Source organism: Leuciscus leuciscus (assembly GCF_965113295.1).
Source record: "Leuciscus leuciscus genome assembly, chromosome: 12".
Taxonomy (NCBI): domain Eukaryota; kingdom Metazoa; phylum Chordata; class Actinopteri; order Cypriniformes; family Leuciscidae; genus Leuciscus; species Leuciscus leuciscus.
Genome location: NC_138736.1, coordinates 30933322 through 30946769, shown reverse-complemented (window position 1 = coordinate 30946769; position 13448 = coordinate 30933322). Strand labels below are relative to the sequence as shown.

The 13448-nt window shown below is 38.2% G+C and overlaps 1 protein-coding gene across 2 annotated transcripts in view; it reads left to right on the top strand.

The window, feature by feature from the left end:
- Positions 1-13448, top strand: part of ash1l (ash1 (absent, small, or homeotic)-like) — a 32608-nt gene that overhangs the window by 16454 nt on the left and 2706 nt on the right. For both annotated transcript variants that reach the window (XR_014210432.1, XM_082185663.1), the window contains exons 12-26: positions 489-635; positions 1724-1832; positions 4536-4697; positions 4801-4871; positions 5072-5244; positions 5365-5517; positions 6019-6073; positions 7467-7599; positions 7887-8156; positions 8507-8593; positions 8792-8882; positions 9422-9560; positions 10342-10514; positions 10651-10817; positions 12105-12591. Coding sequence is in view for 1 of the 2 variants with exons in the window: in XM_082185663.1 (XP_082041789.1) it covers positions 489-635; positions 1724-1832; positions 4536-4697; positions 4801-4871; positions 5072-5244; positions 5365-5517; positions 6019-6073; positions 7467-7599; positions 7887-8156; positions 8507-8593; positions 8792-8882; positions 9422-9560; positions 10342-10514; positions 10651-10817; positions 12105-12591 (2417 nt within the window). In the remaining variant the exon portion in view is untranslated. The remainder of the gene's footprint in view (positions 1-488; positions 636-1723; positions 1833-4535; positions 4698-4800; positions 4872-5071; positions 5245-5364; positions 5518-6018; positions 6074-7466; positions 7600-7886; positions 8157-8506; positions 8594-8791; positions 8883-9421; positions 9561-10341; positions 10515-10650; positions 10818-12104; positions 12592-13448) is intronic.

The window sequence follows — 13448 nt, the reverse complement described above, 5'->3', positions numbered from 1 at the left end:
ATTGAACCTCTGGAGCTTCCGACAAACAGTTTTGGTGGAAACAGGAGATTTAATTCTGTAGAGTGTTGGGCAGCTGTGGTTTTATGTTTTTTGGATACAATCCGGGTTAGTACCTGGACATCCCTTTCAGACCGCTTCCTCTTGCATCGACAGTTACTCCTGTTAGATGTGGTTCGCCCTACGTGGTGGTATGCCGACATTACCCTGAATACCATAGCTCTCGATACACCATAAAGACTTGCTGTCCTGGTCACAGATGAGCCAGCGAGACATGCACCAACAATTTGTCCTCTTTTGAACTCCCATTATGTTTGGTGGATTGCGATATTTTATGTACATCTGTGCCATTTTTTATAATAATACATGATTTTTATAATTAATTAATATAAATATAAAATAAACACAATTCCTTAACCATTATGAAATGGTGTGTATTATTTTAATTATATTATTTATTATTATTATTATTTATTTTCTTTTATGTTTAGGAGTCGCATGATGGAGCAGTACTTCTCCCACAGCGGCAACTACTGTCTGAACCTGGACAGCGGCATGGTCATCGACAGCTACCGCATGGGCAACGAGGCTCGCTTTGTCAACCACAGCTGCGAGCCCAACTGTGAGATGCAGAAATGGTGAGTGAAACGAGACCGTTGATGAGTCACTGTTGAAGTATGGCAATAAAATCCCATCAGCTTCTGATGAATTCATAAACAGAAAGGTCATTTTTAACGGTGAGTCAGTGGGGACGTGGACAACCACGAGTACTGAGTAAGCAATGACTTTATCCTCTAAAAATTGCTGTATTATGAACAAGCCATGGTCATGTCGAAAAATTTAAGAGGAAGGTCACATTTTTCTCTTTTACTCAAGGTGTTGAAACTCGCTTCATAATAAATTAGTGTAATTAGTCGAAACATAAAGATTATATGTTAGCAACAGGATCGTGAACTCAAGATCCAGGTCAGTAGCCAACATCTGCTTGGTACCGTAACATAATTACAGACACGTCGGGTTTTTGTGTTCACACACAGTCTACAGAAAAATGTTATCTCTTCCATCTCTTGCTCTGTCTAAGTTTTTTTTCTCTTTCTCTTTCACGCACACATACACACATTAAAAACTGTGCTTGTAGGCTGAATGGTGGCAGATCATCCATCTTTTCACACAAGAGCGATTATCTGAAGCTTGTGTTTTAGGGTGGGGGACACAGCTGTGCTGCCCAGTGTTTAGCTGTTAGAGTGCACACACACACACATCTGTGCCAAAATGGCCTCATTCTACCTTATTGCATATTGTACAACTCAGCCTAGTTTTTCAATATCAAGTCCACAATGCTTGATGTTGCTTGACATGCTGATGGCTCGAGTTCATTTCATTTAAAAGATCGACACTCAGAGTCAGTGGTAGCTACAATAAATTAAATAATATTCCACAATATTACAGTTTTGACTTTATTTATAATCAAATAAATGCTGCCTTGATGAGCATATGAGACTTTTTTCCCAAATTTTTTTTTAAACTTGCTCACCCCAAATTTTTTGAATTGTAAAGGGTATATACAAATATTTTTATTAATCTCAGAAGAAAGTCTCATAAAAAGTTGAACATTGCTTGTCTGATCAGATTATTAGAGCTGTAACAATTTGTTTCACAATTGCTGTAAAATCCTGACTGAGGTTGAATGTTGAGTTTAAATCATGAATCTGTCTCTTTCTCTCAGGTCGGTGAATGGAGTGTACCGTATTGGTCTGTTTGCTCTGAAAGACATCAGCAGCGGAATAGAACTGACATATGACTACAACTTCCACTCCTTCAACATGGAAGAACAGGTATGTTAAAAGAGTTGCAGTCACCCGTGTCCAGCATGTCAGGAACATGCCTGTCTGAAGCATGTACATACACATGAACACGCAGCTGTGTTTTGTTGCGGATGCTTGTACTCTCAAGCATCATAGTCACACCTGATTCTTCCAGCCACAGAATCTAGAAGGGTTGGGACTCCAAATAACATTATATAAAATACATTATATACAGGGCTTGACATTTAACTTTTTTGCTCGTCAGCCACTGTGGCTACTGGCTAGTGGTTTTCCAAAGTTACTAGCCACTCAGCATTTTCACTGGCCACAATTTTGACTAGGGCTGCAACAACTAATCGATAAAATCGATAATAATCGATTATGAAAATCGTTGTCAACGAATGTCATTGTCGATTAGTTGGTCTGCTCACGTCACGGGGAGCGTTTACTGATGACGTCACTTTCATGACAACACAGTCACACGCGAAATGGCAGAGAGTACAGATCAACCGGCGGCAGAAAAAAAGTTTGCGCTCCAAGTCATCTAAAGCATGGGAACATTTTACATTAAATGCAGCAAATAAGATTGTAACCTGCAAGTTATGCAACGCTGAGCTTGTGTGGCATGGAAGTACCACAGTGATGCACGAACACATTAAGAGGAAACACGTTGGTGTCACGGATGAAGGTGAAACATCAGCACGCTAAGCAAAAACTGTATATCCTCATTATATGAAGATGTGAAAATGGTATAGTCTAGTTTAATTCAATGCTACCGTGTAAACAGCTTTGTTTACTAACTTCGGGACAGTCACACTAGATCTATTTTGTCTCGACCGTCAGGTTGCGCAATCAGTTCGCTCGCAACATAAGTGATGGATTAAAATAGCGCTACCGCAGAAATAGGTTAAATTAAATGGTGTTTACAAAGTGAAGCACTAAATATAAAGGCAGTCAATAACAGCAGCAGTAAAATATTGTTTTTTAGTCACTGTAGTCAGTGGTTTTCAGCGAATGCTTGTGCACTAATGCATAATTTTTCCTGTCCTTTTAATCAAGCCTGTTAGCTTGCTGCGTACCTCCATCCCGCTCTCTTTTTATAGCATTTGTCTACTATTAAGTTTTAATTGTTTTTCAAACGCGATCCACAGTGGCTGATCAGAGGCTCTACTACGTTCACATGCTTGTTTTCAGTCTTTCTATATTTAATTTATCAATATATCCTTATAATTCATTTAATTTTAAATAAAATGTAAATTATATATTTCACAAAATGAATGGAGAGGAAGTACCAGGAGGCATTCCCAAAAATTAAGAGTGCTATAAACACCACCAACAGCAGAATGGCTTTAACTACTATGGACAAGTGTTGCCACTATGTCAAAATTAAAGATTATATTATTAAAACTCAATGTGTGGCTTTTGCACTTTTTAAAGTACACTTTTACACATAAATACCCCGATTTAGGGTTTTATTTAGTTATAAAAAACTTTTATCCGATTAATCGGTTAATCGAAAAAATTATCGTCCGATTAATCGATTATCAAAATAATCGTTAGTTGCAGCCCTAATTTTGACATCGATACCTTGGGGAAAAACTGCCATATAGATATGTTTAATATTATCCCATAATTTGGCAGCAGGTATATTAGGCTAGCATCATTTCAAGACCTGACGCACAGATCCATTATGCTGTTAAACGTGTTTTCTTTCTCAATTGTTGTGTTTACGTTCACTTAAAACATAACTATAACTAACTGTGTTTACGTGAATACTCTCCAAGAACGGCAATAAGCCCAATCCCACGGCGAAATTCAAGCCATGTAACACCAATAATATTCATCCGGAGCAAATAAAAATGAGTGAGGGGAAGCGGGTTTGTGTGCCAATTCGCCTTTTGGAGAGATGAGAGAACGAGGTGGTCTCGTCAATCTATTCTGTGGAATAGAATATCTATTTTGACTACACTACATTGCACTTAGTTTATTATTTCAGATGCCTTTTTGAAAGACTACAATTGAAAAATGTATATATTATATAAAATTCAACCCGCCAAAGTGGCTAGTAGGAGTGACTGCGTTACACGCCATTGAAATCCTCCCGCATTTGGCGGCTTGCCGGATGGCCGGGTGTTAATGTCAAGCCCTGATTATATATAATATTTTGTAAATACTTTACTTAAAGCCTTTAAATGTAATGCATTGCAAAGGTATTCATATTGTATGTTATAATGTATTATATCTTTTCATATATAATTGTAACCAAAGTCAAAGTGCATTATAATATTTTAAGATTTCTTGTTGCATCTGAATTGGTCAGTTTTAATGCATTATACGTTCTAAAGGCGAAAAAAATATTATGAATTAATAATAAGTATAGTTACAATTATTCACAACAAGACCATACAATTGGCATTACAAGGCATAATTAATGTATAAAAAATACTTTTATATATAAAGTATTTAAGTAGTTGCATTTCATTTTTCGTAAGCTTCTATTATTTGTATTCATTTATTATGTATTTCATATTAATAAGCTTGAAAAACAGTGTTTTGGACGTCACTTCAGACAGTTTACATTTATTTACTTTTTAGCGGAATCTTACTTTTCTTTCTTTATTTAAATCTCACATTTTTGATATGTTTATTTTGATGTGTGTATTTGTGATTTGTGACCAAATTTTTTTCTTGCTTGCCAAATGATAATGTTTCTTTGCTCTTGTTGCTATGCAGCAAGCCTGCAAGTGTGGCTCAGAGGGTTGCCGTGGCATCATTGGCGGGAAGAGCCAGCGAATCAATGGGCTGCCTGGGAAAGCGGGCGGATCAGGGGGCGGAGCCAGAAGGCTTGGGAGACTGAAAGAGAAACGCAAGTCCAAACACTCACTGAAGAAGCGGGTATGAGACAGTTAATTCAATAATGATGCAGTTCTGTTGGCTACAATAGCAACTAGTACAGCATAGTCCTAAGGCAAAACTCTTTTCTTCTGTTTGACCTAAGGAGGAAGAGTCCAGTGACAGCAGCAAGTTTTACCAACACCTTTTAATGAAGCCCATGTCAAACAGAGAGAGGTAGGATCCCATCACACAAGTCTAATGCATTGACGTTTTTGTACCAACAACAGTAATTTAGTTTTTTTTATTTATATGTCTATTTATCTTTATTTTTATTTCAGTAATTTTGTACTTCAACTTGCAAATGACCTGTTATAAACGGCAATCTCTCATAGTAAAGGTCCAGACATCCTCCACTGATTTCTTGTTTAATTCAGGAACTTTGTGCTGAAACATCGAGTGTTCCTGCTGCGGAATTGGGAGAAGATGCGGGAGAAACAGGAACTTCTGAAGCGAGAGGGAGAGAGAGAGCGAGAGAGGGAGAACAGCAGCCTGTCTATTTACACACGCTGGGGAGGAGTCATCCGCGATGACGGCAACATCAAGTCAGGTGTGTGAATAATATTCATGTCAGCTGACTAATATTAAGCATGCAAGTTTGTAATTTACTGCTTTGATTATTCAGACAGTTAGTAAATCATGATTAGCATTGTTTGTTTCTTTTTTCCAGATGTATTTCTGACTCAGTTCTCAGCGCTACAGACGTCACGCTCTGTTCGCACACGCAGACTTGCGGCAGCCGAGGAGAACACGGAAGTGACACGCACTGCACGCCTGGCACACATCTTCAAAGAGATCTGTGACATGATCACAAGCTACAAGGGTAAACGGACACTAATTCATTCAGACATACCATCACACATAAACCCATAAAACCTGCAGTTTATGCTATTGATCTTATTGTTGGCAGTCGCTTTAATTGCTGCATAAACATTTTCATTATGCAAAGCAAGAACCAAAGTCGTAATCGTGGCATAATGGAGTTACACTGAGTTTGACATGCATTTCACATCTGTAGTTTCTCAGTTTGGTTGACTGGACTGGAATCAGTTGTGAACTTATTACTAAACGCTGACGCTCGTTAGTTATTTGTTCTGATGGAAATATCATTTTAAATGATTTAGTTATGCAAAATTCAATTAGTGAGATATGCGATTCTGCAAAAGGCTTTACTTTTGATTTCATCTAGAATGTTGAATCTAATTTCAATTTAATCTTTGTGCATTTTTGTTTTATTGCTTCAGTGTCATGAGACTTGTTTGCACTTACACGCTGCTTATGACCTACACACTGACAATATCAATTGCTTTCTTGTACTTTGAAGATTCATCTGGTCAGACTCTTGCTGCTCCGCTGCTTAACCTGCCTTCAAGGAAGAGGTGAGAACAATATTATGTTCTTAGTACAGAGTATTTACAATATAAATATGGACTTTTAAGTAATTTGGTGCAGTTAAAGGGTCTGCAGAGGCTTAAGGCCCTGATATACTTCAAGCGAACTCGAAGAACGAACTGGTGTGACGTCTTTTCGCAACAATATCAGGCCAGAACAAAGTTTGGAGTTCGTTTTGGGAGTTTGAAACAGCTTGCCAAAGCGAACTTTCCAGCTGGTAAAAACCTTCATACTCCCATTGGTCTGTGGCGATGATGTAATAGGTTGGTGTGCTCTGAGGCTCTGGCTTCTTTGAGGAGGAATTTTTCTCCAGTTCATTTCTTCTGTTCAGTTTGTCGTGGTCAGATGTCACGAGTAAAAACATGAACACACTGGAGAGCTGCTTTATGGTAGACATTTTCTCACTGCTATTATGCGTGTTTATTTTTTTGTTGAAAGTATAGCGAGCAGCACATATTTACATATGCATCTAAACACCGCTCTCAGCAGTGTGGGTGGCGTCGGGATGTTTGCTAACAGTGTACGACAGCTTGCGCATTTCGAACTTCTTTTTACCCCTAAGCCAAGAACAAAAAGAACTTCACCATGAGTATATCAGGGCCTTTAGGCTACGTTCACACTGTCAGTCCAAATCTGATTATTTGTGCGTCCGACTGGAATCTGATCTAAATTATGAACTGTTCAGATCCGATTTGTGTGTTCCGTGGCACTCTTTCTTTTTCCTGAATATCTCCATTGGTTTCAATGGCAATGATGTTGCATTGATAGGGATACACCAAAAACGACAACAGCAACGCGGAAGGGTTTGCAATACAAATGTTGTCTTGTTTACAATATGTAGCCGCCGTGATGGGCTACTGTCTTATGAGCCATCTGCAGAATTGTAGGAGGCTGGTATGTGCAGCTTTATATCGTCTCCGTCTGTCTCAAAACATGTCTCTGTTGTATTGCAACTTTCTACTCAACCGGCACTTTGCATCAACACAACCTTGTTTCTGCAGCGACTTCCAGCATGTTTCCTATAGCAACGTCAGACATGTTTACGTTTTACGTAAACATGCGAAATCCGATAAGAGCATCACACTGAAACGGTTTTACGGAAATGGGATTTGAATAGGTTTTCGCATTTCTAAACTCGGATTTGTAAAACTCGCATTTCATGTGATTTTATTTTAGTATGATTAGATTCCAATCGGTTATGCACAAAAATTGTATTTGGACTGACAGTCTGAACATTGCCTTAGTTGTCAGAGACCTGCAGATATGGTTCTTATGAAAGTCTGATAATTAATAACTGCAGTGAGAACAGTCTTACGGTCACTATAATGTCATCATCCTTCATGGCAATACTTTTTGTACTGTGTTCATGTGCGTCTACAGAAACATACAGTACTATGAGAAGGTCACCGATCCACTAGATCTCAGTACCATAGAGAAGCAGATCCTCACTGGACACTACAAAACCGTCGAGGCGTTTGATGCGGACATGCTCAAAGTGTTTCGCAATGCTGAGGTTAGTTACACTTCTCAGGCTCTTTTCTTACTCACAAATATGATTGCTGTAAGTCTATAAATGTAAATCATTATGAGATAATTATAATGAACAAAAATCATTGTAATTAATATAAGTACTCAAGTATAATGAATAAATAAGTTATTTGGACAAAAGAGTTGTAAGATGCACTCAGTAATTTTGTCCTCATTAGAAAAACGTTTAAAACAAGTTGTTGAAAACTCTTGAAAGAATCTTCTCTGGCTTATTCTGCAGCACTTTCCTTTATCTCTTCTTCTTCTCAACAGAAATATTATGGCCGGAAGTCTGCCCTGGGTCGTGACGTGTGCCGGCTGCGGAAGGCGTACTATGGCGCGCGTCATGAGGCCGCTGTCCAGATTGATGAGATTGTGGGCGAGACGGCCAGTGAGGCCGACAGCTCTGATTCGCTGGAGAGAGACCACGCCCACAATCACCATGACGGAGGGGGCAGCCACGACAAAGACGATGATGTCATCCGCTGCATCTGTGGCATGTACAAGGACGAAGGGCTCATGATCCAGTGTGAGAAGTGCATGGTATGTGCTCATATTTTTCAACAAACCCCTAAACATAAGTTTTAAAATTCAGTGTGCAACTCATCCCACGCCATTTGTGCCACATGACTGATATGACTTACTCATCAAGGATGCATTAAATTGATCAAAAGTGACAGTGAAGATAAACTTATAAGTACAGTACATGTCAAAATCAAATTTTTAGTTTATTGTATTACCAAAAAATACTTTTAGTAGTTTTAGTTAACAATAACAACTGTAAGCTATTTAACTATTCATTATTCTATCATTATTCATATTGTTCATGTAATGTGTTGTGTATGGATTTTAAACCGTCTGTAATATATATGTTCTGTGTTTCTGTCTGTCAGGTGTGGCAGCACTGTGACTGCATGCGTTTGGAGGCAGAAGTGGAGCATTATCTCTGTGAGCTGTGTGACCCTCGTCCAGTGGACAGGGTATGTGACCTTTCAGTCTGTGTAACCTTACAATTCATTCTTCCTCTCTGACTGTGTTTAGAACAGCCATATGTTCTCTTATCACAACATTTTAAAGGTCACTTTAAGATTAAGATCTCTTCTGTCATTCAGGAAGTTCTGAACTTTTGAAAGTTTTTATTTAGTCTTTTAATGCATTTCCTTTCATTGCTGCAACAGGAAGTGCCAATGGTGCCCCAACCCAGCTATGCCCAATCAGGATCTATCTATTATATATGCCTGCTGCGTGATGACTTACTATTGCATCAGGGTATGTGCATGTGTGTGTTTGTGAAATTAAATCCATGCTACCGTTCAAAAGTTTGAACAATATTCTTAAAATAAAGAAAGAAATTAATACTTTCATTCAGCAAGGACACATTAAATTGATCGAAAGTGACAGTAAAGACATTTATAATGTTGCAAAAGATTTCTATTTTAAATAAATGCTGTTCATTTTGAACTTTCTATTCATCGGAGAATCCTGAAAAAATGTATCAGGGTTTCCACGTGGAACATGGGATCATGGCTGCTGAAAGTTCAGCTTTGCCATCTCAGGAATAAATGACATTTTGAAATATCTTCAAATAGAGAACAGTTCTTTTAAATTGTAATAATATTTCAAAATATTTCTGTTTTTACTGTATTTTTGATCAAATAAATGCAGCCTTGGTAAGCATAAGAGACTTTATTTCAAAAACAGTTTTTTAACAGTATTTTTGTTCAAATGTGTTGAAATTATGTTCTGTTTGGATTTTATATTTGTAAGTATACAATATATGTGTTTATGTTTGCGCGTGGCTGTCGTAGGTGACTGTGTGTACCTCATGCGGGACAGCAGACGCACACAAGAAGGCCAGCCGGTGCGTCAATCCTACCGTCTCCTGTCTCATATCAACAGAGACAAACTGGACATCTTCCGTATCGAGAAACTCTGGAAAAATGAAAAGTGAGATTTCCCACGCTCCCACTATTGAAAACTTTCAGATTCAGTTCTTTATTTGGACACCTAAAACACAAATGAAGTAATCTGAGAGATTTCTCTCTCCATTAACCATCTATGCAACTACCACTTTGACGCTTCAAAAAGTTCTGAAAGAGATTGTAAAACTAATCCATATGAATTGCGAGGTTTAGTCCAAATTTTCTGAAGAGACTTGATTGCTTTATCTGATGAACTGCTTGGCTTGTATTCGCATATAAACAATGATCAGTGAACATAAAACAGAAGCTCAAGCGATCCTGTTTGACGCATGTTCAAACGCGCTGCGTAACACTTGAGAATGAACTTCATTGGTTCTTGCGGAAGCTCAAACGCGCTGTGTAATATGAGGATGAACCTCATTGGTTCTCGCACGTCAAGCGAACATGCTTGAGCTTCCGTTTACCACAACTGATGTGTGAGTTGATAAATGTTTATATGTGAATAAAAGCCTAAATTCAATCTGTTCATCATATAAAGAGATCGAGTCTTTTCAGAACATTTTGACTAAACCGCTCAATTCATATGGATTAGTTTTACGATCTCTTTAGAAACTTTCAAAGCATCAAAGTGGTAGTTGCGTAGCTGTCAATAGAAGGACAGAAAGCTCTCAGATTCCATCAAAAAGATCTTCATTTGTGTTCCGAAGACAATCCAAAGTCTTACGGGTTTGGAATGAATTTTAAATTTTTGGGGAACTATATCTTTAAATGTGATCTGGACTCTCTTTCTCTTTCTCTTTCTGTAGAGGTGAAAGATTTGCCTTTGGTCATCACTATTTCCGCCCCCATGAAACGCACCACTCTCCTTCCCGCCGCTTCTATCATAACGAGTTGTTCCGAGTGCCTCTCTATGAGATCATACCACTGGAGGCAGTGGTGGGGATGTGCTGTGTGTTGGACCTGTATACTTACTGCAAGGGTGAGATGTTCACACATACAACCGTTTGAAATAAATCAACTGTAAGATCCAAGAAATGTACCGAACCAGATGTTCCATGCTGAAAACACCACACTCTTTGCATGCTAATGACCGCTTCTCTTGCTAATGGATTCAGGTCGTCCGAAAGGGGTAAAGGAACAGGACGTTTACATTTGCGACTACCGGCTGGATAAATCGGCACACCTGTTCTACAAGATCCACCGCAACCGATACCCGGTGTGCACCAAGCCCTACGCTTTCAACCACTTCCCCAAAAGATTGGCGCCGAAGAGAGACTTCTCTGTGAGTAGTGGAGGGGGAAGAAATGTTTAAGAAAAAAATAAAGACGGATGTTCTAGGACCATTAAAGACCATTATACTTTTACGAATATTACCTTTCATGCAGTGTGTAAAATAACTGTTAAGATTCACCTATAAATTACTTTATATCAAATGTTTTGTTATTTATAATATATATATAAAAAATTTTTTTTTTTTTTTTTTGTTTTTTTTTTTACAGTTTGACAGTAGATGGGAAGTAACATTATTAATGTTTATAATATTATTATTGTGTTTTAGGGTGGTGAAATTGGACCTGGACAATTATTTGAGATTCTTCCATAAATGTTATTTTGGCCAATCATTTGTTTAATTTATATTTTATATTTTTACATGGGAAATAATAATAATTATTATTATTATATATCATTATTATTAATAAACATTATTAATAGTAATAATAATAATAATGTTTGAGCTTTAATATGTAATATAATTGCTACATTATGTTACAAAAATATATTTTTTATTTTAGGTTGCAATTTGAGCGTGACATTTGTTTCTGAGATTAACCCGTAAATGTTATTATAGTAAATTAGTGCTGTCAATCGTTTAACATTTTTTACTCGATTAATCACAAATTTGTTCTGTTATTAATCTGGCTTGGCTGCTGTCCCTTCAAAACCAGCCGCTGCTGCACATGACGCGGATCTCACACGCGTCTCATTTTCTCACTATTCTTTATGTTCATTTAAGACTCCTCTTAAGTTATGAGGACAATCGACAAAATTGACATTTTGGGATAATTGTGTGTGTTATTGTTCAATGAAGCGCAAAAGAGAACAGTATTCTGGTGCGCTGCTTGTGCGCACGATACTGGCACGCGTCATTCTGTGCGTCGTGTGTGTGTCAAATAAGACAGGACATTCACAAACAGCGTGTTCTCTTTTGTCTTGTCGCGCTTGAATGGTTTAAAAGCATTTGCATGAATAAGAGCGGGATCATATAATGTAAAGCTAGCCAACGGAGGACAAAAATTAACGGATGCTGCGTTAATTGAGTTCAATATTTCAACACGTTAAACTGGACCAAAATTAAGCGCATGCGTTAACGTTGACAGCCCTATAGTAAATATAATATTTTGTTCATATTTTTACTGTTTTAGATCAGAAGTGGCATTGTGGAGTCGGTTAATTTGATTACATTTGTATCTGTATTTTCCCCACTTAACTCATGACTGTTTGAATCTAAACTAGTTTAAGTAGGCGAGGTGCTTCCATTTAATTTTCATGAATTTATCTCTTTCTACAGCCTCACTATGTGCCGGATAACTACAAGAGGAACGGCGGCCGTTCTGCCTGGAAGAGTGAGCGGCCCAAAGGTGCAACAAACTGCGATGAAGAGCCCTCCCCCAGCGCATCATGTGACCGGCTGTCTGCCGGCTACTCAAGAGATGGGGACGAGGGCGGAGGAAGAGGAGCGGAGGGAGACGTGGAGACCTCTCAAGAGGACTCCAGCACCCCTGTTCCCCAGCAATCCACATCACAGGAAGTGAGGACAGGTGGAGAGGAGGAAGACGTGGAGGAAGAAGAGGAGGGTGAGGAGAGGAGAGACATGGATGAGGGCTCTCGGGAAAGGGGAGGAGGAGGAGGAGGGCGGGACGTGTTGGACGCCCCATGCTCAGCCTCGCTCTCCTCTTCACCTCTTCATCCGTCAATCCTGGGAAGGAGGGAAGCGCAGAGAGAGCGATTGAACAAGATTCTGCTCGATCTGCTGCATCGGGCGCCCAGCAAGAATGGTAAGACTGAGAATATTAGGCTTTAGTTACTTATTTATTAGTTTAGTTATTTATTTATAAATACAGTTTTAGATTGGAAATGATATTCATATTAATAATAGTATTACTTTGTTTCAAATTTAAAGCTCCAGTCCGTAACTTTTTTGGGTTCAAAATGATCAAAAAAAAATTTTTGAGCAAGTACATAACCAGCCAGTGTTCAACACTATCTGCTTGCCTTAGCTCGATTCAAAACGGTAAGCTTGTAATAATGTTTTTAACTCCAGTGGTACTGGTGGATTTCCGCGGGAAATTCGAGCATGTCTTTGCGTCATTACGTCACATCTGTACACATAAAGAAGGAGTCTCGGCGATTTACTGCAATGCTTTTTTCCCCTTAGTTGGTCAGAACAAAAGTGGATGTTACTTACTTGTTCAGACGACATTTTCCGTTGAAAACTCTTATGTTGGTCATACTTCCAAAAAGTAGAATCTATGATTCTGAATGACAGTGTCCACACCGGCGCGGTGATGGAGAGACACATTCTCCTCAAAACATTGGATTCATCCACACTGTGCCGGTCGAGGCACAACTCGCGTAAAGTTGATAATTCTGCGAATAACTGCAATTGCAGATTTTGAACACAGATGGCGACAAAGAAGAAAAACTATGGACTGCAGCTTTAATATAGCTATATTACATTTACTACAAAATATATACTCTTATTTTTTATTTCGTTTTTTTTTTAGGTTGAAATGTATAATACTAATATATATATATAATATATAATATACTATACTAATAACACTGTTTTAATATAACTATATTTTGTTTTGATTCATTGAAAAAAACTATTCACAAGAACTGAGACTTATGT